Source organism: Leguminivora glycinivorella, chromosome 2 (assembly GCF_023078275.1).
Source record: "Leguminivora glycinivorella isolate SPB_JAAS2020 chromosome 2, LegGlyc_1.1, whole genome shotgun sequence".
Classification (NCBI taxonomy): domain Eukaryota; kingdom Metazoa; phylum Arthropoda; class Insecta; order Lepidoptera; family Tortricidae; genus Leguminivora; species Leguminivora glycinivorella.
In genome coordinates, this window is record NC_062972.1 from 22,405,234 (window position 1) to 22,431,502 (window position 26,269).

General features: G+C 38.2%; 2 protein-coding genes across 2 annotated transcripts in view; one reads left to right on the plus strand and one right to left on the minus strand.

Moving 5' to 3' along the window:
* The window catches only part of LOC125242397 (E3 ubiquitin-protein ligase RNF19B-like), a 59,589-nt gene extending 39,560 nt beyond the window's left edge, over positions 1 to 20,029 (minus strand). The window contains exon 1 of the mRNA XM_048151200.1: positions 19,470 to 20,029. Within this exon, the coding sequence (XP_048007157.1) occupies positions 19,470 to 19,590 (121 nt within the window). The 5' untranslated portion in view covers positions 19,591 to 20,029. The remainder of the gene's footprint in view (positions 1 to 19,469) is intronic.
* A 1,357-nt stretch (positions 20,030 to 21,386) lies between these two features.
* LOC125235560 (alpha-2-macroglobulin receptor-associated protein) lies at positions 21,387 to 25,982 on the plus strand. The gene is made up of 7 exons (XM_048142162.1): positions 21,387 to 21,756; positions 21,837 to 22,049; positions 22,700 to 22,910; positions 23,410 to 23,574; positions 24,017 to 24,114; positions 24,415 to 24,504; positions 25,411 to 25,982. Exons 1-7 carry the CDS (start codon positions 21,568 to 21,570, stop codon positions 25,540 to 25,542), a joined length of 1,098 nt encoding a protein of 365 aa, XP_047998119.1. The 5' UTR covers positions 21,387 to 21,567; the 3' UTR covers positions 25,543 to 25,982.
* Positions 25,983 to 26,269: the final 287 nt, after the last annotated feature.

Genomic DNA, 26,269 nt, shown 5'->3' on the forward strand with positions numbered 1-26,269 from the left:
GAAGTACATGGTAAACATACTTCCGCTGCACAGAGCTGCGAGGTCGTTTCTTGGAGGGCCCTTCATATAATAGGCCGTCAGTGCGCCTTTAAATTTAAACGCTCACATGTTTGAGCTTTATCAAAAATACTGGCTTAAATACTCGTATACCCGGAATACGGTTATTAAACGAGTTTTTCTGACTTTATACACGGATGTGGAGGATAAGAATGGGGATTATCCAAGTCAACAAAAATAAGGAAACTTAGACGCTTACAATTATTTGCACCAATTCGATTCAAACCGACGCAAAAACGACGGGGTGTTATAAGTTTGACGTGTCTGTCTGTCTGTGTGTGTGTCTTTCTGTGGCACCGTAGCTCCCGAACGGATGAACCGATTTAAATTTGAGGTGTATTAAAGCGGGTTTTCCCTATTGAAATAATAATCAGCGAGTGCGACCGTGGCCTTTAGGTTTTTTAGTCTGTATAGATAATAGAGTGTAATAGATAAGCAAACTTGTTTCACACCGCCTGAAACGTCCTTGTCCACAATGTCCACATTTTATTGAGTGCCACTTCAGCGGCACATTATTGGCGCGGTCACATTGCCCTAATGGAGTTTTATTACCGATACAGTTCACACCGGTGCTAATGGTTTCATTCCGATTAAAATCAGTTCGCTGGTAAATTGTCCCCGGTGACGGCATGCCGCTGACGCAGGTGTCACAAACGATTAAAATCTGCTCAGTAAATACATGTTCTGACTGCTTTGTAGCTTTATTATAAGGCTAAAATATGATAGACTACGTGTGAGGAATGAGTGCTGGCGGGAGGAGTATTTGAGGATAAACGTTAGTAGAAACATTTTTGAACTATTGCAGCCTTTTAGTAATTGTATTTTACATATGTAGTTACGGTTCAATCGTTTAAAAGTAACGGAGGAAGGGTCACTGCTAAGGTAGTTATGTATGTCTTAAAAATATTAATAAACACCTAACTTAATAAGCAATTTTAAATTATACCCAAACAAAGGAACCTACAACTTGATTAAATACAACAATTGATGTCTCATGTACGCACAATTCATCACAATTGTCCACGCAACCTTCGACAGACCTAGAACACAATAGCGTTAACAAACTAGCGTTAGCTTACGTGCATCAATGGCATAGGCGGATGACATCGCGCTAAACGGATTATTATTCTCCCTACATGTATCATAAATTATACCAGGTCATTACTTATTATCTTTACGTTTTCCGCGTTGGTCCGTTTGGCTACGTAATGTCTGATATGTTTACAGACATGTCAGTCTCTTGTTTATCAGGTCTAGACCCTCATCCTTGAATCCTAAAGGAGCTCTGGACACGATATCTATAATCACGTTGCATCTCAAGAGGCTACTAAGAAGGTATTCATTTTTTTTGTAGGTTTCCTTGTGATGTTTTCCTCAACCTCTAAACTAGTCAAAAATATAGAATCTTAATATATTCCATAATTTCCTGAATTACTAACGGCAGTCCGCCGCATACAGGTAGGTATGAGTATAATCTCGTATTCACATAACTGTAATGTAACAGTACAAACAAATTAAAATGTTACCATAACTGCAGGTGACCAAGCACAGGAGAATGCGGGGCTGAGTATCCGTTTTGTTAATTTCGCAGTTAGCAAATACCTTTAATACCGAAATACGACCGGCAAGCGAAATCGAGTTTATTCGCAAACATTCGAGTAGGTATTTAAAAACAACGAGTCGCCAAAAGTTGGCCAACCTGAATAACCACGCCGTGAACAAACACGTAGGAGGAACTATTCGAAATGTTAGCTTGCTAGACTACTTTACATGTTGCCATTTTTAAACTTGTTATTCGTTTCTCTGCTTCACTTCTATTACTTACTGTACGTCAAAGACAATTTTTATTCATCGACGTCAATTTACTTACGCTGTTCTTTGAGAAGTTGGGATTTGTCTAAAAATCTTAATTATTTGATTTGTGAGACAGTTTTACCTGGCGGCATACCTAATTGACGTATCAAAAATGTTAACCTAAAAGTAGGCAAGAACTTGCATGAAAATTTCACTAGGTACATTGCTGTATTGTATCTGATCTCTTCAATGGAGTTTAGCTGCAGTCGGGAATGCAAAGTACATGCAGTTCGGGCTAGTGTAATCTAAAGCCTCGCTTTAAAGAATAATTTCGCCTTCACACCTTCCCTCCTTCGAAATTTTGAAGCTAGTTTAAATTATTAATTAAATGGAAAAGGTCGAAGTAACTAAAATACTGGATAAAGATATCGAGTAAACCAGTATTATACATTGTAAATTGTAAGCTAAACCATAATCAGTGGCAATTCAATTGCATAATAGATCATTTGGATAATTCATGCGTTTGTAATAACTACCGTCACACACAGTAAGACTAGACACAATGAACGAGCTCAGGGTTGTTGTTCCACGGTTCTCCAACCGTAGGAGAGTTGAAAGTTCAAGTTAACCAGTGTAAAGCGTGGTAAATGTGTATTGGCGGGGGGAGGGGGAGGGGACTAAGACGATTACACTAATGCAAAAAAGTTGATTAATACAGCTCTCAAAGGCGAGTGTAACAACTCTCGCTTTTTTCATTTTGTTTACACAGGTTTACTCGGAGATTCAAGCTATGCATAACTTAATTGATAATATATTTTTTTCTCAGTGCTCCACATCGTAGGTATAGCCAGACTGTTGAATTAATATTACATTAGTTGATGTTATTCACTTAGACCGACCTAAATTACATATTTTACGTTTACAAATGCGAAAGAAAAACTCATGAAAACTCGAAAATTCGCGTTTTCCGGGATGTAAGGCTACGCTAGATCGATTTTTCACCCCCGAAAACCCCCACAAAACAAATTTCAGCGAAATCGTTAGAGCGGTTTCCGAGATCGTCGGTATACACGGTGGGAACGAGTATACCGACAGACTTTAACAACAGCTTCCTGGTGACATTACAAGTAAATATTGTTATATCAACATTGGTCCAATACCGACATTTTAACTTAGTTAATTTCTGGAACAAAAAAATGATGGTCTTCCTTGTGAACAAATCCTAAGTCTAAGGAGTGATAAAGAAAACTATAGGTACATTTCACGAACGGCTCCGACAAGATACGAGATAAGAGACGAGTGAACTTCAGTATGACACTTGATTTTTTACGAGTTCAAGCGTTTAAGACAACAAACGTCGACTTTCGCCGCCATATTAGTGTGATCCATAGACTTAGAGACAATACGACGAAATTAAAAATACGTTTGGAGTATGTAGAATGTTCCTGACAGCAGACAAGAACCTACGTAATTTGGTCGGGATGGTACATAAGAAAAAATGAGACTATGTAAGTTCAATAAGAGGACCTCATCTAGTAGATAGACGGCGGGATTATAATGTTTTGTTGATATTTTTTACCTATGACTTAATTTTGGTATTACTATTTTATCAAAATAAGAAATTTAAATTCTTTTTACCAAAGGTTGGATTTGGTATTTTTTGTTATTAATTAATGGGATTATTGTAATTTATAAATAACTAAAAACTATGTACTTTTTTTCAATTATTAGAGTCAGTCCAAGATAAGTTGGCAAAGATTTTAACAGACCCGCATGTGTAAACGACGTAATAGTTTCATAGAAGTTTGATACCTATTTGAAATATCATTTGCGGCAAAATCACTGCCAGCTTATAGCTTATACGACTATCAAAATTTGAGTTCAAAATCGACACATTAGTCGTAATGAAGATAACTAGACTACGTATGAGTTAGGAAAAAAATACGGTTAAATACCACATACTTTTTATTATAATAAATTTTCGAAATGCATTCATTTGCAACACAAAGAGCTAATCGTAATCTGATTTGATGATGTAATAAGAAATTACTATTTCTTATTTCATCCGAAGCTGTCATGATCCGTGCCAATAATTCTTCTCTTGTAATTTACCGGCCTTGCGTACACCTTGTCCTTCAACGTTCCCCAAAAAAAAAAGTCTAAAGGGGTGAGGTCGGGTGATCTGGCCGGCCAGGCTACCGATTCACTTCCACGTCCTATCCAGCGGCGAGGATATGCTTGATCCAACCAATTTCGCACTTCACGGCCAAAGTGGGGTGGAGCGCCGTCATGCTGAAACCACAAGAGCAATCGTTACGTTCGACTCGTTCGAGTGCTAAGTTATGGCAGCCATAAGTACTTAACACATAATCCTCAATAATTAAAACTCTTTGCTGTTGAAACTCAACTATTAACAAAAAGTTTCACAAAATGATTAGGACTGGCAGGCAAGTTTGCTATTACCGCATTTAAACTTCGTGTGTGCATCCTTGTGCGGATGGTTACGTCACATTATAAAGGCGTGGTACCATGGACATTTTTCAGCATGCGAATTACTGTAATATTTTAATATCTCGAAAACTAAGGCTTTAACTAGCAATGTTTGTATGAACTTTTTGAGTCGAAATGGGCCCTAGAAGCGTTAGTTAAAATCTGTCGGTATACTCATTCCCACCGTGTATATAAATAAATAAATAAATAAATAAATATACAAGAATTGCTCGTTTAATAGTATAAGATTCTGAAGCATTCGGTTGAGCATTTGGCTCGCCTGCACTATGTAATCGATCGAAGTAACACCCCTGCTGACGCGCCTTCGTCTAAGTGCCTCTTGATAATATCGTCTTCAAGATGACTAAGGCCGTGGCACTGATGCAGATATTTATCTATCTATCTATGACAAGTCACGACACGGAACTCTACTTAGTCACAAACAAAATTAAGGTTACCCAGTCGAGATGCAAACCGATGATCCTAAACTTTCACCAGCATCCTCGTGACAAAAGTGTACGACAAATAGTTTACTGTAAAAGCCGTGGCGTGGTGTTAATTTTCAAATAAGCATTCGAGTTTATTCAAGACCCACTAAGCGAGGCGTTGAATAGAACGGACTTTTATTATCTGATTTTGTAGAGGGTTGACGGAATTTTCAGCAATGCTGAAGGTAGCTGTTTATGCACAAAGTGATTCTTAACTACTCGGCAAGAGCCAAGGCGACTTAGTAGAGTAAGTACGTGCGCGTCATCCCCGAATCGCCAATGTTACTATCGCTCAACTCACAAGGTTGTTGGTACTTCAGTTGGTATGATAATATAGGTATACATAAACATAAGAAATAGAAACTCTAGTTAATTTGACGGAAACCTAATGTCGTTAGCTAGAGCGGAAACGGAATGATGTCGTAACGGCTGCTGCAGCCGATAAAGACGACCGGAAGTTTACATGCACCACTTTTATCACAACACAGCGCAGCAAACGTCAATGTAAGTTGTCGTAGTCGTGCATAGTCGTCTTATAAGTAGTCGTTGACTATTGTCAAAAAGAAATACTTAGGACACTTGTCTTATGTCAAAAGACGACATTACAATATAGGCATCAGGAGTAGCTGTACAAATTTATTCGCCTATTCAATATTGATCTTGTGAGGTCGATATTGTAATAAAGTAAACAAATGAAGACAGTCTGGAAAGTTCTTAGACTATAGTGTGGATAATGTTCACGGTCGTAAACGACTAGACTTAATGCAATCTCAGCCTATTCCAACGACGTAAGATGAGAATGATGAGAAATGCTGATATGTATAGTGTGTATACATATTTGTGATATCTCTAATGTACATCCATACATTAGAGAAAATCTGAATTAGATGCTTCCTGTTAACGGATACACACTTAAAGAGATATCAAGGAATTCAAGGATCTTGTGTTCTGCCTCCGCTAATTTTAGATTATACGAATCGCGGATTAAATTCAAATTAGCGAAATCCTGAATTAAGCATAATACACAAATTGGAAAACAAGTTGTTTAATATATTGAAATGGGGCTGTTGAATTTGCAAATTAATGCAGAACGAAATGAATCGGTCTTTACGCCTTATGTCATCGATATTAATAAAGATATTACATATAACCATGTATCTCATAGTAAACACATAGCAAAATCTGTTATTTAATACGAAGCTGTGACATATAGAATGCAAGCGTGCATTTTAACGCTAACCAGAACACAAACGGAGCAATTTTATGTCACCTACTGCAAACCTGGTTAGCAACCGATATGCAGATTGCAATTATTGCAAATGAATTAAACTTAAACGATTTAAATTACAAATTTGTAAAAAAAAACAGACTCATTAACATAATTAATAATAAATGTATACATTAAACAACTAGGTCAATAAAGCCGCTTCCTACTCTTCATTAAGAGGGCATTCAACGAAAACGTCGTAATAATGTAAAATTGATAGTTTTAGTCGGCAAAATGCTACACTTTCCGTCATCTAAAAGACTTATTAAGTTCAGGATTCGATTAGGACATCTTCTTAACTTACATGTTGTGAGACTGGATTTTTTAAAACTAACTCACTTAATTAATTATGATTTTTTTTCTCGTGCATGTTTAGGAAAACCCGCGAAAAGTGCTGACTTAGTCCGTCTAATTTGTAAAATTTGGATAGTTTTGAATGCTTCAAGTGGTAAATTTGTATTATGTATATCCTGTACTACAATCTTCTGAGACTACTTCTTTGTTATAAGGCTTTAGAATAGAGTAAATGAGGATATGATGAATCCAATTTGTTTCAGAAATCACCTCAGAATAAGTGTCAATTTCTTCGAAAACTTACGTGTTTTTGAAGTAGTTTTAATATAAAAATAATCTGCAACGCTTACTCAAACAGATTTTATGCAAAAGTTTTCTATTAATTGCAATTTAATATTTTTGACGATTTTTTAAAAATGCCTCCTTATTACCGGTTACGCGCGCTTGCGATGTCAGTACCGCGGCAGAGCTTGTAGAGGCAGGACGTATGTTAGTCCGCTCCGCACGCGGCTCGACGATCGCGAAGTTATTTTGTCATTGTGTGCGGCACCCGCCGTGTCCAAAACCGCACTTGTGTGCGTGTTTGGCTGTACTGTTGCATGTATACTGCGACCGAAAACTTTGATCCTTGGGTTGACGACTTTGGTAACTAACTAATTAACTTGACTAATAATTTTAGTAAGTATTATTTATTATTGAATATCATTTTAGGTTACTGACTCGTCTCAACAAAATCTTTGAGAATAGATGGTACTCAGGTTCTGATGATGAAGTCAGATGGTAGTCATGAGTTCTCATCAACCAGGTCTTGAAACCATTTCGTGTTTGGGCTCGTTTGATTCACCTCAACAAGATCTTTGACAAGAGGTGATGGTACCCAGGATCTGATGATGAAGCCGGAAGGTAGTCATGAGTTCTCATCAACCAGGTCTTGAAACCATTTCGTGTTTGGGCTCGTTTGATTTGCCTCAACAAGATCTTTGACAAGAGGTGATGGTACCCAGGATCTGATGATGAAGCCGGAAGGTAGTCATGAGTTCTCATCAACCAGGTCTTGAAACCATTTCGTGTTTGGGCTCGTTTGGTTTGTCTCAACAAGATCTTTGACAAGAGATGGTACCCAGGATCTGATGATGAAGCTGGAAGGTAGTCAAGAGAATTCATCAACCAGGTCTTGAAACCACTCCGTGTTTGGGCTCGTTTGGTTCGTCTCAACGAGATCTTTGACAAGAGATGGGACCCAGGATCTGATGGTGAAGCTGGAAGGTAGACAAGAGTATTCAACAACCAGGTCTTGAAACTCTTCTGTGTTTGGGCTCGTTTGATTCGTCTCAACAAGATCTTTGACAAGATATGGTACCCAGGATCTGATGATGAAGCTGGAAGGTAGTCAAGAGTATTCCACGACCAGGTCTTGAAACCACTTCGTGTTTGAGTTCGTTTGATTCGTCTCAACAAGATCTTTGACAAGAGATGGTAATCACTCTTTTATACTCTGGCGCATCCACTGTCTCAGTGTGTCAACAGTCAACTAAAGCAGGTAGGCGTAGCGTAGAGTTGTATTTCCTTACAAAAAACTAATACATAGATGTGGACCTTCCTGTGCTCCATGCAATTAAAACAACATAATATTTAAAAACCGGCCGAGAGCGTGTCGGGTCACGCTCAGTGCCTACACTGAGCGTGACCCGACACGCTCTCGGCCGGTTTTTAAAGCCGCGTTGGTAAATAGCCGCTCGGCTCTTCCGTAGTTTTCCATATTTTTCAAAACAGTTTTCCTAGAAAGTTTATAAAGTTCTACTTTTGTGATTTTTAAATATTTTTTAAATATATGGTTAAAAAGTTAGAGGGGGGGGACACTTTTTTTTCCTTTAGGAGCGATTATTCCCGAAAATATTAATATTATCAAAAAACGATTTCAGTAATTCATTTTTAAATAACTATCCAACAATAAATCATACGTTAGGGTTGAAATGAAAAAAAAATCACTCCCTACTTTACGTGTAGGGGGGGTACCCTAATAAAACATTTTTCCACTTTTTATTTTTGCACTTTGTCGGCGTGACTGATATACATATTATTACCAAATTTCAGCTCTCTAGTTCTAACGGTCACTGAGATTATCCGCGGACGCACGGACGGACGGAGGGACAGACAGACAGACATGGCGAAACTATAAGGGTTCCTAGTTGACTACGAAACCCTAAAAACACATTTTAAATATAAAAAAAAACTACTTAAAATTAAAGGAAACCGATCTTAGTTCCATTATATATATGTACCTAGAAAACATCATCATCTTCCTTGCGTTATCCCGGCATTTGCCACGGCTCATGGGAGCCTGCGGTCCACTTTGACAACTAATCCCAAGATTTGGCGTAGGCACTAGTTTTTACGAAAGCGACTGCCATCTGACCTTTCAACCCAAAGGGTAAACTAGACCTTATTGGAATAAGTCCGGTTTCCTCACGATGTTTTCCTTCACCGAAAAGAACCTAGAAAACATATCATATACAAAATGAAATAAAACTAAGAAAACGGAGTATATTCATTATCCGCGATATAATCTGATTCCATAAATTTATTTCATGAGTAACTATTGCGGTGACAGAAGACAATATTATATACACAATTTATTATATTATAAAAGTTTTTAATTTATTTCTTCCAAGGCTACACACGTTTTAATAAAAAAAACTGTGATAAGTTTAATAATTAAACTAAAAGGTCAAGTATTTATGCACGAAATCATGTATGCAAATATGTAATATATATGGTGGTGTTTTTACGCAAGTATCAATAATGGTTAGTCCGCAACGCTACTGACGGCGTGGCGGTACCGACCATGAATGCTATCCCTTTCGCTCTAGCCGCACGTAAGGTTGGTTCGAAGAGGATCGCACGCTATGTCTGTACCGCAGGCTACAATCGTTATGCTTCTGGTTATAGTGTGCGTCTGCACACAGGCGCACGCCAGCGCCGCCGGCGTCGAAATGCGAGCAAGCAGATTTTTTGAAAGCGCTCTTAAAGCGTGATAGCAATCGCGTTACGATTGTAATCATCACAGATCAGTAATTGTGATGGTTGTAGTTCGCGCAGCCTTAATAATTGGGTTAAGGCATTACATAAACGCACGCTCGTTGCGTTAGCGGCGCGGCGCGCGCGCACTGCGATTAGCAGTCGCCGTGATATAATCGCATGTAACTGTAAAACTACATGATTGTGATATTTGTAAATGATCAAATGACCCTTAACTAACAAATTGCTGCGACTCTTCATATGCAATGAGGAAGTCGAGACTCGAGAGGAATGGTTGCTGCTGACATAGAACTTATAACGTCAGTTTCCTTAACGCAGGGCCATTCTGCGACTCTGGACCTGACATAGGTTTACAACTTTACATATTTATAGATTCTAGCCAGTATTATATGATCTGTGGTCGGTACTAAGTAAATGCCGTATGTTGATTCTGATTTGATAATTGTCAAAAAAATATGAGAACATACTCATTATGCACATATTACAAGTCTGTATAAAGTTAAATAAGAGTAAAGAATGCACATGCAAAGCGATCCTACGGGTGGGCGTGGTGGAACAGCACTACAGAATAAATTATTAACGCAGATCTAGTCAGCACTTCAGCAGTACTTAAAAGTTGATAATGTAATTGCGGTTTTTTCCCTATACTTAGTATTAATCAGTATCTAACTACTTAAAACGAAGTATCAATGTAATAAAGAGGGTGTAAATTTGTTGCATATCACATGCGAGGCTTTTCTTCCAGTTCCCACTACTCTTCAGTGTACGTATGCAGTATGAATCCCTGTTAATTTTAAAATGGGACATTGACTATTGTCGTTGGGAGTTTACTAGTTGTTATTACGAATCTACCAGCACAGATGATACATACGGTAAGTCAAATAACCTCATACACCTTTACGGGGAAAACACCATTATCAATAAAATAGGACGCTATCAAGTAGTCGTTCGAGCACAAAAAACCGTGGGTTGGGGATATAGGGAGCGTGTGCGCTGCGCGTGATGGTCGCATGGCGCGTGGGCGTAAGGGCCAGCCGGCCAGCAGGGTTAGCACATGATTGCTGCGAGAGTATGTCGCCGCGAGATAGACTACCCGTCCTTATGTCATTGATACAGTTAGAAGACGTGTGATCTATCTCGCGGCGAGATACTCTCGAGGCAATCATGTGCTAGGCCTACAGGGGTGACAATTTAGTGCATGGTCCCCTGAACAATGTCGCACCTAGGCATACCACTGTTTCACTTTTGTAATAATAATTGTAACGCCAGAAAGTTAACTCGTCTGCTGTACTCGTTGGTTATGGTTACTCATATTTATTACAAGGTACCTAGTATCGTAGATCGTAGTGTTCGTCTCAGAATAAAATAGCTGATCTTGAACCAACTCACGCGCTATTTTCCGAAGGCACACGGTCAAAGTATCTGTAATCTGTACAGCTCACTGGTATGCGAGAATACAAAAGCGCCGTAATAACTTCACGTGATCGGATTTACAGACATTTCAACCGTATGTCAGTCATATCAAAGAACATTGGTTTATTATTATGTGCACATTCTTAGAATCGGCAGTACGTTACGTATTTGTAATAATAAACACTTTAAAAGGAATGTCATTCATTTCAATGAAGAGAGCAATATTACGATAGGTATGCAGAGCATTATTACATATGGAAAAGATTAGAGACCAGCCTATGAAAACAGGAAACGTGCATTAAAGATTATCACTTACACCTACACATTTGTGCTCACAAGTAGGTTAAAGTTGCTCCTCTATTTATAGCCTTAACAGAGACAACAAATCTTAAAGCTAAGTAGAGAAAGGTCATATTTGGCTGATTTACAGAGAGTTGTAACATTGACCCCTTTGATCGCGGGCATTATTGCTTCAATGTCTGACAATTGGTTGTGGTCATAAAAATTTAATGATGCCAATGACTAATTGATTGCTTAAAAGTTTGAAGTTTCATTAGAAGCAACCTTGAGTTATCAATGAATCAGCTTGCATATTTTTGTATAAATACAACACAAGCTTAGTGTAAATTCATCAAAATTATATTTAATTTGTATTTTCTTTTTATACATATCTTGTCTTGTTGTTGTCTTGGCAAATTGCAGGCATGCATCACCTAGGTACTATATGGTAGGTCTTTCATAGAGTTGAGTAGATTTTGGAAGGAAAATAAGGCAGTCTGATAAAAAGCCTTAATTATATTTTTATACCATCTAGAACAACTTGATGCCTTCTTGATGGAAAGTAGTAATGTTGCAAAAAATCAAGGTTTATGTTAAGTGACCTGAATTAATGGTGAATTAAGTAGGTTAAGTTTAACATTTAGTCATATTGTTGATGTGTTATTAGGTTTTAGATAAACAATCTTAATGTTTGCTAAGTAAACATTTTAGTATTTGGGTGTTGCTATAGCAAGTTGTAATGAAATGCATTCTATTAAATATGTAAATATGCTCCATACTTATTCTTTATTACAACATGGCCTTAGAATTACGTTATTCATAAAATTTATATTCATGACAAACATGACTCATTCAGGAAAGCTTAAAGCAAAACCAGTATATTGTACAGTCAGCAGCAGAAGTAGCGTAGCGGGCAAGGTGTTCAAAATGAACTTGACACGCTCTTATTGTCTTAAAAATAAGATTGTGTCAAGTTCATTTTGTACACTTTGCCCGCTATGCTACTTCTGCTGCTGACTGTATTAGCAGACACAATTTGAAGGCATTTTAAAGTTTGAAGTTATTCCATTAGCTTGTCCATTGCCCCAATTTATTTAGGCTTAACTCTTAAGCATGATTTTAACTCGATATTTAATCCTTCACATGGCACACTTAAGATTATCAAATAATCTAAATAAATATTAGGGGGACACCTTACACATATCAATCTAGCCCCAAACTAAGCAAAGCTTGTACTATGGGTGCTAAGCGACAATATACATACTTATATAGATAAATATAAATACATAGAAAACATCCATGACTCAGGAACAACTATCTGTACATCTGTCTTCATCATAGAAATGAATACCCTTACCGGGATACAAACCTGGACCGTCAGTTAAGAAGGCAGGTTCACTACCAACTATGCCAGACCGGTCATCAATGATATAATGACTGAAGTAGTATAGCACTTACATTATTAACTTTTAGCATTCTACAATGAAAATAGGTAGTTGGATGTGCCAATTTATCATACCCAATGTATACCATCCATCTGTAAGTTTAGTATGATTTAATATGCATCAAATAGTAGTAGCCAGAGTTGCCCATACATGTTTAATAAAATCTATGGTAACAAAGGTGTTTTACAATATATTTGACAACCTCAACCTTCACAGTCTATTTTATGCTAACAGCATTTAGCCAGAACGCCCATATATTATTTGTTGTACATGCTTCTTATACAGGAATTGCAATTTGCATTTAAGTTACATACTGTGTTTATTATCACCAAAATAGGGACAAAAACAGTAAAGAAACCGTTTTTTTTATTAATGTTAAAACTGAGTTGAACTCTTAGAATGTATGAAATATACTATGAAAAATTTAATTTGGATTTATTTGCTCAAGATTGACAAGTTTTATGGACAATATTTCACCCTGACACTTTCTTTGACACTGCCACTATTTTTTTTAACACAAAACAATGGACACATTTGCAAAAGTCCTGGAACAACAGAAGACACTCGAAGCTTCCTTTGACAAGCGGTTCCAGGAGCTGGATGCCAAACTGTTAACGGCTTCACCGCACGCCCATCCCACTATTGCCAGCCTGAGCAAGGAGGTAAGCAGCTTCAAACAACAAATGTCTGTCATGCTTGAGCTCCTTCGCCAGCAAATCCTTGGTATTCACCGTTCAATTGATGCTATGGAGACTCAACACCGCAGAAAGAACCTGGTGGTCGGTGGCGTCCCGGAGGTGCAAGATGAGGATGTCACTGCTACAGTTACCACAATCTGCCAGAATGATTTGCATCTGTCAGAGATCACCAATGCATCATTCTCTATGTGCCATAGGCTTGGACCTGTAACTCAGGGCAGACCTCGTCCCATCTTAGTCCGCTTCACCAATCTCCAGGCAAGAAATGCAGTTTGGACCAAAAAAACGGCGCTTAAGGGAACGTCAGTAGTATTATCAGAGTTTCTAACCAAACATCGACAATCTCTGTTTATTGAAGCTCGCAAACATTTTGGCATGCGTCGTGTGTGGACCAGGGATGGCACAATTTATGTCAAGCTGGCGTGTGGGAAGAAGGAGCGGCTGTTTACTAATGACGAACTCCAAGCTCTGATTGAGAAGCACCCTAGCACGTCGCAGCGTCAAGCCCCTGCAGCAGAGGTGCCTCCGCTGGCGCCGCCCGCTAGCTCTGAGTCTGCCGCGGCCCCCCTTGCTGCTGACGGCACCGAGTCTGTGAAGTCTTCGACGGATAAACGGGGAAGGCGTTGATAAATTAGGAACGGTACTCTTCATTGTTTTTGTCTTCAGCAGTAACAAACACGATTATGTAATGTTGTCCTCTCGTTCAGATACTTGCTTCTGTTCGCTCTATTTAGTTAACATGTCAGTTTTCACTTGATTTGTCTAAGTTTACCCTCTTTTTGTTTCACTGTATTAACAAACGTAGTGAGTAGTTTTGTAAATTGTGATGTGATGACATAATTTTGACATTTTACCTGTCAACTTTTGATGCGTTCTGTTTCTGCAAATTTTGTTCTGTTTTTTTTTTTTTAGTGTTGTATTTTATTCATTTTTTTTTACGGCTTGTTATTGCTGTTGTTAATTCTTAAATGTGTTAAATCAATGTTAAATTATTATCCTGCTCTGTTTTGTTTGTGTATAATGTAATGGTCGACTGGTGGGGTAAATCGAAAGTAAGTCATATAGTCGATTATTGTATTAACTTTTTGTGCAACCTGCACGTGGTAAAATATTTATTATATATATATTATATTATATTTATTCTATATTTAGTACAAACCATTGTGAATTATTATGTCTGATGATGAATCGTTTCATTCTGCTTGCGACATGTCCGACTCTTTTCACTCTTTCAATAGTTCAATATCTGAGCCTGATACTCTCGGTAGCTGTCTGAGTCGTACTTTTCTTAATGCCACTAAACTTTTCAACACTTGTCATATGTGACAATCCATAAGAAAAGGGCCCTTATGGCGGTTTCTAGTTACGGAGATATCGACGTTTTTGTAAAATCGTTCGAAATTATCGATTTTTGAATTTATGCAAAATAGTAAAATATACGAATAGACGTGCAATTTTAGCTTGGTTTCAGTAGTGTACGTTAAGTATTTCTATATTAAAATTCAGCTCAAAGTTTAGTAGAAAAGGGCCCTTATGCCAGAGCGCGTTCGAAAATATGAAAACTGTTGTTAAATAATGTTGTAATTACTTACAACTTTTGTTTATAAGTTAGTTTATGTTATATAGGTACGATTCAATGAAGTACTTTGATACCTAATTTAAAAATTACCCGATTTATGTACCTAGTCGTCACTTTAAAATAAAAAAGTTTATTCTTACCGTAAACTGCTGCAACATTGCCTCGTAGCTTCAACTTAAGGAAACAAACACTTTATTTATAAATGCAATTATAGGCACAGTTGATGCCACGTGGCAATGTTGCAGCAGTTGACGGTACGTAGTTTATGAATGGTCCCTTATTGGTGACATTATCGGTGGTAAGATGTGTTTTCTTCCGATATACTAAGTGTCTTAAATAATTAAAAAACAAATATTAAGAATTACAAATCGATCTGGTAGGTACTGTGTGAATTAATAATTATAATAAACGTTTTATGAGAATTACTGATTAATGATCAAGATTTTAAGTTTACTTCATATAACATTTTTTCTTTGGTATTCTGTTATAATACAAGATAAGTAACTAAAATAATAAAATACATTAGCAATGAGTAATTTTTATCTGTGATGATCATAAGGGCCCTTTTCCCAAATGTATGGGAGTCAATAATTTGTGATTTTTATGTAACTTTAAAAATTTATAAATAAAAAAATAAGACATGCAGAATAATTCTGACACTTTAGTTATAAATGTGTAGACTGATTAAATATAATTTAGAAGTCTCTATACGAAAATTATTATTATTATAGGAGCAGATGTTAAATATTCTAATTGTGATATTCTGATTAAAATATACATATTTAATGAACCATGGGATTTTATTTCTATCCTTAAATGTAAGTTGAAACATATATAACTATGTACTATAGTTCAGATAGCAACATATTAGAAGAAAAGCCAAAAAAATATGTTTTCCTAATTTTTTTCTTATAAGCGACTTGCCCTAATCAAAGCTCGATTTTTCATGATCTGGAAGTCGATGAAACACAATCACAACTGATTCTCAAAGAAATGTACCTTGAGATACACAATCAATCGTCATCTATGTAACTTCCAATGGGAACACCCTTAAAGTGAGTTTCAAACTTCTTTTCACGTTTTCTCAAAAGTGCAATACTTAGCATGTGTATGCTTGATGATTTTTTTAAAAAAAAGTACGTGGCCTAGGGCCATGATTTTTTTTGTATTAGATAGCTTATTTAATGCAGATTTAGGATCTGTGCCTAACTCAATACCTGCCATAAGGGCCTTTCTGTGATGGATTGTCACATATTAACGCACAAAGTTTGCCCAGTCACTATAATGATTTTTTGGACACATTTTCCTCCTGCAATGTTCACGCCATTCTTATTTCTGAAACTTGGCTTAAACCTGGTCTTGATTCCACTTGCTACGGTCTACCCGGTTTTGTTTTATTGCGCAACGACCGTGTCGGTAAGGGTGGCGGTGGTGTTGCCATCTACATCCGTAGTAATATCCCGTTTAAAATTATTTGTACATCTCCGTCTTTGTTCTCTGGGTCTGCGGAGTACTTAATATTGGAAGTCAATATTTCTGGTACCAAAGCTGCTTTAGGAGTGGTTTACTGTCCACCCAGTGTTGATTACTTTACAGATCTGGAATCTATTCTGTCCCCACTTAGCGCTGACTACACGCATCAGATAATAATGGGAGATTTTAACACCGACCTTATGAAAAATAGTCTCAGAACGCGTAAACTAAATAGTATTCTAGAATCTGCCGACCTTTCAGTACTTCCACTTTTGCCTACTCATCACAACACTGACACATCAGACTCCTGGTTGGACCTAGCTATCGTTTCCTGCACTGAACGAGTCACTGTGGTTGGCCAATTCTCAGCCCCTGGCTTTTCGCGCCATGACCTTATTTATCTGAGTTATCGTATTCGACCCCTAAGTTGCATCGTGTCTCAGTTCAATTGCGGAGTTTTGCGAGACTTGATAAAGAAGCCTTAGAGCGCGATTCTCAGGCGGCTGACTGGTCTTCTGTCATGTCGGCGTCGTCTGTTGATGAAGCGGTGGCGTCCTTAAACGCAATGATCCTAAAACTTTTTGATAGGCACGCGCCGATTCATACTGTTAAACTTAAACGCCCACCTGCGCCTTGGATCACCAAAGCTGTCCGTGTTGCGATGACGCGGCGTGATCGTGCGTTCCGTAAATTTAAGCGTGATCGTTGTGATGAAAATTGGTCGGCTTTTAAAGTGGCTAGGAACAGGTGTAACCAGATGGTAAGAGCAGCGAAACGGAAACATATTCATGACAACATTGCTATGTCGTCCTCAGCTGAGACTTGGAAATTTCTAAAATCTATTGGAGTGGTAAAGTCCAACAACAGCTCTAATAACTTTCCTCTTTCTACTTCTTCGTTTTCACTAAATGACTTGAACGTACATTTTGCCAAACCTTGTTCATTAGATCCTAGTACTAAAGTTAATAGTATTTCACATATTAATGCCCTGCCTTGTAGTTGTAATAATACTTTCTCTTTCGCCCCGGTCACAGATGATGAAACTCGAAAAGTAATAATGTCTATTAAATCTAATGCTGTTGGTCACGATGAGTTAAGTAGGACGATGATTCTGTGCATCTTAGAATGTATCCTCCCGGTTATAACTTATGTTATTAACCTTTCCATGTCTTCTGGGGTTTTTCCTTCTTTATGGCGCAATGCCTATGTTATTCCACTAGCTAAAGTTACAAATCCCAGTACAATTAAAGATTTTCGCCCTATTTCCGTTCTCCCCTTTTTGTCAAAAATCTTAGAAGCTACAGTTCATCAACAGTTATCTCATCACATCTTCTCTAATCAGTTGCTTTCACCTCTTCAGTCTGGATTTCGTCGTGGCCACAGTACGTCTACCGCGTTGCTTAAGGTAGTTGAAGACGTGAGGGTCGGTATGGACTCTTCACTGCTCACAGTGCTGGTCCTTATCGACTTCTCTAATGCATTCAATGCGGTAGATCACGATTTACTTCTGGCTTCACTTAAGCACATGAAAATCTCATCATCTGTGACTGATTGGTTTACTTCCTATCTCCAACACCGCCATCAGTTAGTTCGTGCTGATAAATCTTCTTCGGACTGGTGTGAACTGCAATCTGGGGTTCCACAGGGCGGCATTCTCTCCCCTCTGCTTTTTTCAATATTTATAAATTTCATTACTACCAAAATCAATTGTTCTTACCATCTATATGCCGACGACTTGCAACTTTACACTCAAGCTAGCGTGGACGATCTAGATCAAGCTGTCGCCAATTTGAATGCAGACTTGGCCAACATTTCTGCCTGGTCACGTTGTTTTGGCATTGCAGTGAACCCTGTTAAATGTCAGGCCATCATTCTCGGTAGCCCACGCTTGCTTTCTTTGACTGACACCAGTCAATTGACCCCTATCCAGTACGAAGAAGTAGTGATACCTTTCTTGCCGAAAGTAAAGAATCTGGGGTTGACTATGGATAGCGGTTTGACTTGGGACCCTCAGGTGTCTGATGTTTGTCGTAGAGTGACGTACACTTTAAGATCTCTCTATAGGTTTAAATACTTTCTCCCGTCCTCCACCAAGACCCTTCTGGTCCAAGCCCTTGTTCTGCCCATCCTGGATTATGCTGATGTGTGTTACAGCAATATCACCCAAGCTTACTTATCCAAGTTCGATCGGTTACTCAATAATTGCATCAGGTTTGTCTTTGGGCTCCGAAAATACGATCATATTTCAACTTTTCGCAAAAAACTGAACTGGCTTCCTATTCGTGAACGTCGATCCTTGCGCATTCTCTGTACCTTATTTTCAATATTATTTGATCCTTCAGCCCCAAATTATCTTCGATCCAATTTTAAATTTGTTACCCCGCTCGGGCACGGAACTCCGAACCTCCCGTAGTCTTCAACTTATTGTCCCCCGACATCGTACAGGTTTCATGTCAAATTCGTTCACCATCCAGGCAATCCGGCTGTGGAATGATCTTCCTCTCACCATTAGGCAGGCTCGGAACAAATTCGCCTTCAAGCGCATGCTGCGTAAGTATCTGTTTGATAAGGTTCGATAGTCACCCTCAATGATCTTTCACAATGGGTATATTTTATATTATATTTATGTATTGTATATTTATATACCTATTTATGTATAATATCAGGTCTATATATATTTAAATGTAGCATATAAGGATATTGTTTGTATCTTAAATTCTTTTCCATTACACGCTAACTATACTAGGACCCTGCACCTACTTAATCTTTCGGTTTAGCCCATGGTTGACTGGTAGAGAATGCCATCTGGCATTAAGTCCGCCATTTGTACTTTTTTATATTGTGCAATAAAGTTTAAATAAATAAATAAATAAATAAATATTTCAATTCAAGTATCAGGTAAGATAATTAAAACTAATTCCTACAAGAATGAAATACTCTTCCTTTACTGTAATATATTATTTTAAACAGTACAAGAGGAAATTCAAACTTGTTTAAATTTGTGAGTTCACATGAAGTTTTTCGCATCAAAAGTCTGTCTAAAGTACTGGATACTTAACCTCATCTGATGACAAACTAGTTTCTAAATTTGCAAAATGGTTTCCAAGTGTCTTTCCTTCCAACATGTTGAGATTTAAGTCTGATGGAATATACCTGTATGAGCCAGTCGCCTGCCCACAAGTGGGCTGTCCAGCAGCAGGCGGCGCAGCGACCAGCGCCCAAACATGCCACCGCCGCCCCAGCCGCAGCCGCCGCCGCCGCTGCCGCGCCGCATCTCGCCTGGGCCCGCCACCACCGCGTCACAACACACCAACACTCATTACACAAACACGACAATGTTTTGACACTAGTACTTCGATCCCGTTCACACGACTGCTCTCATGGGCGTCCGCTAGCAAACATCGACGATTAGACAGCGCAACTGCTTGTTGAGTAATCGACTCGCAAACCATCAGCGAGAGAAAGTACCGGCGGTCAAACGGATCGTACGTGCCGCGACCGTGCTCCACGCAGATGCACTCCCGAAGCAACACTAAGGTCCTATTCCCATTGTGCTGATGATTGCTCTCTCACTGTATACATATAAATCTCCACCGACAACTAAGAACCGTATCATCAGATCAACGTTATCAATATGACAACGCTAAATGAGAAGGTTTACCACTCGAATACTAATATATCCTTAAAGTTAAATACAACAAAGTCAGCTATAATGTGAAATTCACATTCACATTGTGAATGCGACCCGATACGATGAGCAACGACCAACTGTCAAATAACTATTTGGGTTACTATAGGAAAAAAGGTATTTAAGGGCTAGTTCAGACAGTTCAGACACGGCGGAAACCATGCGCGGTTATCGTGCGGTGCGAATGTGACCGCGCGGATCATAAAAACACTTTATACTATGCACCCATGAGAAATCTTAATAGATCGTACGCAGGATCTGTTTTTGACTATTTTACTGAAATAATCTACACACTGGATGTCCCATAGCGCTGGTCTTTTTTCAATTTCGTCTACAAATAATTCGGTGTCAAATCCGCGCTCCATTGTCATGTAACATGCGGCACGCGCGGATTCCGCGAAGCAACTGAACACGCGTAGACAACGTCATAGAATGCGCGTTTTCATTTTCTTGCGGTCGAGTTGTCTACGCGCGGATGTAGTCCGCGCGGTGTAGTGTGCGTTCTGGTACCATGGTAAAATAAGATCCGCGCGTGATCCGCATGTTTGCATGACAATGGAGCGCTTTGACACCGAATTATTTAAGGCTCCGCGCACACGGGCGACAAAGTTGCTCGGCAACTTTCGTATTTGTATGAAAAGTTGCGTCGCCTCGTGTGCGCACCTTCATACTAGTCCATAGACCGAGCGACGGAGACAAAACAGTTTTGTCGCCCGTGTGCGCGGAGTCTAACTGTAAACAATAATTATTACAATTGAAAATAAATTTATATAATGTGGATTACATGTTTTGATGTACGCAAGAATTAATTGATTGTTTAGAAAATCAACTTCATTTTATAAATAAAACACACTCAAAATTACATATCAACACCTTCATTTCACTCTACCATAGTATAAAGTAGCTAACACACGACCGCTCCGCACCGCGACCTTGAAAATTTTATACGTAAGGCCCCCCACAGACGGGAGACAAAACTGTTTTGTCTCCGTCGTATTTGTATGAAAAGTTGCGTCGCCTCGTGTGCGCACCTTCATACTAGCCCATAGACCGAGCGACGGAGACAAAACAGTTTTGTCGCCCGTGTGCGCGGAGCCTAAGTGATAGCGAGCAAAATGTGTAAATGTTTCTTTCTCGCTGTCATTTATTTGAATAAGCCTCTCAATCACGTCATTACCATGCCATAAGAACAAGAATCTCACCTACAGGATGAGCTTTGCTCAGCCGCCACGAAATCGCTAAAAGACTACCGCCCCGCACCAGGGTCATCTTTGAGTCTGTGAGGTTATACAGAAGATTATTTAATCCTTGTAATACTGTTAAAAATGACGTCAAAACTGACAGCATCCTAATGTCAATGTCATCTTATCTGTCATTCATCCGGATGACAACGATAACGATTCTATTCGGAGGACCAGTGTCGACGTTGTGTGTTTAATTGTTTATCTCATCATAATTAAATTCGTTGATCGTTGAAAAATAGTTTAAATACGCAACAGATATTTTACATTTGTTAAAATTATATGGTTTTCGTGAATGACATAATAATTACCCTTATCCACAATGAAACTCGTGATTACTAAATCATTGCAATGTTTTATATTATTACTCTTGCTTAGTTTTGTTTTATGTGAAAATAAATACTCCAAAAATGCAAATGAAAAACAGAAGAACAAAAAGGTCGATTTTAGAACTTTAGAGAAACCGTTCAGAATGAATAAGCTCAACATTTTGTGGACGAAAGCCAAGCAGGTAAAAAGCGTTCGTTGTTAACGACATATAGCGAAACCAACAAGCAAACAGAGTTTTTAATATTATTCCTTACATTACAGCGCTTAAGTGAGCCGAAACTACAATCGCTGTACAGTGATTTGATGATACACGACAAAGAAGAAGTGACATATAAACGAGTAAAGAGTGAAGGGGGTGATAAGGAGGGCTTGAAGGAGACAGAGCTGCGGCGGAAGCTCACCAACATCATGACTGTATACGGGCTTCGGGAACACTTTGACGACCACTCAGGAGGCAAAGTCAAGGACCACCCAGTAAGAATCAGAAATATAACTTTTCATAAGCTATGACATTTCTTTGTTGACACCCCCTCAACATTACTGACATCACAACTAGATTAAAATGACTCAGTGGGCGTCACTTACCTTAAATATGTGAAATAAATACATTTTGTATGTTTGAATTGGAAGAGTAATAATTCAATTGAAATGTGTGTTCTAATTGTCTCTTTACTTTTAAGTTAGTTTGTTGTGTGGTAAACTGATAAATATGTATAGGAACTATATTGATAAAAGTGGCAGGGTTATCATTAGTTATAATAGGCTAGTTTCCTACTAGTCAAATCAGCTCCTTTTTAAGAACTGTCAAAATGATTTGCTAATATGGAATTACTATGAAATACTGAGGAGTGATGTCACGGTCAATTCATTTACTTTATATCTTTCTCTTTGACTTATTAAATATAAATTATGTTTTAACATAAATACTGTCCATGTTTTTCTTCTAATTATGTGGTGCTTTATTTCGTGTACTGCATAAAATAATTTATTTTTATTATAGGAAACTAGCCAATTAGTCACAATTTTTATTTCAAGCATGCTTGATGTCTATTGATTTTTATTTAGTGTCTGATTCAGCACAGCTTGTAGTATCCTTATAATCAAAACAATCATGCATTTTTCAGGCTCACAACTCTGCATTGGATGACCATATCAACAGGAGCATTTTCAAAGACAAGAAGTTGAACATGCTCTGGTCAAAGGCTGAGGCGTCTGGCTTCACCAATGAGGAACTTGCTGCCCTCAAGGAGGAGTTCACCCACCACCAGGAGAAGATAGACCAATATTACGAGCTGCTCAATAATGTTGATAATATCAAGAGTGATGGTTTTAAAAGTATGTTTTAATACAGATATTGTTATAATATCTCTTGATATTTGCCAGTCGCTTTTTGGTGAAGGAAAACATTGTGAGGAAACTGGACTAATTCCAATATTTAAGGCCTAGTTACCCTTTGGGTTGGAAGGTCAGATGGCAGTCACTTTTCAGGATTAGTTGTCATGGTGGACCCCAGGCTCCCATGAGCCACGGCAAATGCCGGGATAACGCAAAGAGGATGATGATGATTGATCATGATTGTTATAATAGCTCTTGTCATTATGTACTGGATTTGTGAAGATAAAAATTATGGCCCTCTCCAAATATTACCTAGATAAATTACCAACATTTGTCTGTAATGGAAACAAGTGGGAAAAGGTGCTGTGTTAAAATCATTGTCATCTGTCCCTACCCCATGTATACAGCCAATACAGTCATTGTAATGGAGCAGATTAAAAACAACATTTTAAAGGCACATAGTAACTTGTTTCCTTATTAATTTCTGAGGATGTTTCAGATGCTGTGAATGAAGAAGAATTGGACAAATTTAATGAAATTAATTACCAGACCAAAACCAATGAAATTGGCCAGAAGGATTATCTTGATGCGGCTAATTTAGTTAGAGATAAACACCGAGGTTTGAGGGACGGCTATGACAGACTTCAGAGGATGGCGGCCAGAGGTAATGACCCTTGATAACTGTAAGATATGTACTAGTGATGTGAACAAGTGCAAATATTCATCCACTGATTGCATGCATTCTTCTTGTAGGGTGAAAGCCTCTCATTCTCAAGTAACTAAAAATCATGAATCATGACTTAACCCTTTATTTATAAAGCCTTATGCTTTGTGTCAGAAATTACGCATTCCATAAATTTTCATTCAGGTGGGAAATATGTATGTTCCTTCTGCCTATTAAAGACTTAAAGATCTAGAGCCTATTATAAGATATGGATTCCATGGGATTTCTAAGTTACACATCAGCATCCAGCTATCTCTCAAGCCTATAAAACTCATAAGAGAAAAAAATCCTTGCTTCCTGAGGTCATCATCAAAATCAATGTGGAGGACTATAATAAAACTACAATACAATTGCAACAAATAAAGATCATGTTGATTTTTAGGTCCCAATAACAAGGAATTCATCGAGCCTAAAGTACAAGGACTATGGAAGATTGCTACAGCTGCTAACTTCACTGTAGATGAACTTGAATCTTTGAAGGTAACTGAAACATATTTGCACTACCAATTAGTGTAACCTAAGAACTTACTTCTAGATTTAAAAGAAACCTCAACCAACCAACCTCATTTACGGCTCAGCCACGACATCGGTCTAAGCAATTTATTTACATTGGAGCGAGACACAGCGATGGGACTTCATTCGCACGTATGGCCGCCGCTCACCGCTGTCGCGCTTAGGCCAATGTCGTGGCTGGGCCGTTAAAATTATTAGTAGTTATTTTATTATTTATATATAAATTCTAGTGGACCAAAGGTAATGTGTTTACTGATTTTTATGCAGGTCGAGCTGCAGCATTACGAGTCCAGGCTGCTGAAGCTACGCCACATCCAGGCTGACCACGCAAGCAACTTCGATAAGCATCACAGCAAGGTTATTTTCTTTTCAGAACCCTTATAAATTTTTCCTGATTTACACATTTTCTTGCCATCACAAAATTCGTAATAAAAATGCGGGCGATTTTAACAGTTTTGGAAATTTTGCATATGCCTATAACATTTCTGCATCACACATTTGATTATATTGGCAACAGCAACACCATGTCCAAATCGAAGTAACCCTCCCTGCAGCTAACCCTTTTCCAGAAGACAATAATTTTATTATAGTTATGATCTCATACTCACCAATAAAATTTCAACTTTGATGTTTGGATTTAAGGTTCAGATTAGACTTGTTATCAAATCCTCTAAGCAACTTTCAAGTACTCTTATCCTGTTTAAGTTTCTAGCAATAAAAACTACTATAGTCACCGGCATTAAAATCGCGCAAAAAGAGGGCCGCGAAAATATCTGTCACGATCTTACTTCTAGAGCCATAATTGTGTGTCAGATTTATGCAGCTTCTTTCTGTGAGATGTTATTGCTGATAAAATGAATGTGAATGTTCACAAAATGTTAGTATGTAAATTATAAATTAAAGCCTTCAACTTAGCCGCGTAAGCTGAAGGCCCGGGTTCGATTCCCGGCTCGGCCACCAGTGGGCCTTGCCGTTTTTTCTGTCGTGTATGATATCTATTTCAATTTATAATTTATATGTAGTAGTGTATATTGAAAAAATAACAAAATTAAAAATATTCAATAAAATAATTTGATTTGTTCCCTAGTTGTTAGTATGTATTTGAATTTTCTGAAATTCAATTCCCAAAGTAATTACTTCAGAACTTCGTTTTAAATTAGAGTTTGGGGTGTCGTCAATTTTATGGCGGCTGCTGGTTGATGTGCCCCTCAATGTAACTAGTAACTTTTTCCTTACTCTTTATGAGACGTTGTATGTGTACAGATAGCGGCAGCCGGCGACAAGGTGGACCACTTCGACGAACAGCAGCAGATGATCAAGAAGCACTCTCGGAAGGTGGAGAAGCTGCACCAAGACCTCGAGAGCAGGATCCTCGCGAGGCACTCAGAGTTATAAACTATCAATGTAGTACTTAAGAATTGTCTGTTGTTTCTACAGTATACTCAATCATCTACATGACGATTGACGATTCTAACCTGAACTATTTCCCCAGTTGCAGTTCAGATTTAAGTAGTACAAACTGTCTCCCTGCGTCAAATCACAGTAACATGTTTTGTGCTACAATTTCAAAAATATGTATGAACCTCACATATCATTATCAAGTATGTATGTGTACACCTCAGCATTTTTTCTTTCCTCTTCTTTTTGCTGAATATCCCAATACTTGTATGGTATGCAGGACCATGAGTCATAAAAATGTTGTAACACTTGTAACTAAAAATTGTTTACGATGTGACTGCTATCTTGGACTTCAAGTGTTTTCTTATTTAAAAAGTGCTAGTTATTATTGACTTGAGTGCCAAAAACTGTCTAATTACTTTGATGTTTGTCTAGCATAATCAGCCACGACATTTACATTGAAGCGAGACACAGTGATGGGACTTTTCATTCACACGTATGGCTGCCGCTCGCCGCTGCCGCGCTTAGACCAATGTCGTGGCTGGGCCGTAATCATTTCTTAGCAGTGTAAGGCAGCTTTTGATAAAATGTTAACTAATAGATGTACGTAAATGAGAATCTCAAATTAGAATATCTAATAAATCTGTATATTTTATTAGTCGGTTTTCATTTTAACCTGTCTATTCTATTAGACGCAGTCGAGTCGAGCCTCAGGCCCTCGTGG

Excerpts from the sequence above, each read along its gene's own strand:
- LOC125235560 (XM_048142162.1), top strand. The coding sequence starts at position 21,568 with ATGAAACTCGTGATTACTAAATCATTGCAATGTTTTATATTATTACTC. Across the intron at positions 22,050-22,699 it reads GCAAAGTCAAGGACCACCCA|GCTCACAACTCTGCATTGGA; the intron begins GTAAGAATCAGA and ends TGCATTTTTCAG. Across the intron at positions 24,115-24,414 it reads ATGAACTTGAATCTTTGAAG|GTCGAGCTGCAGCATTACGA; the intron begins GTAACTGAAACA and ends ATTTTTATGCAG.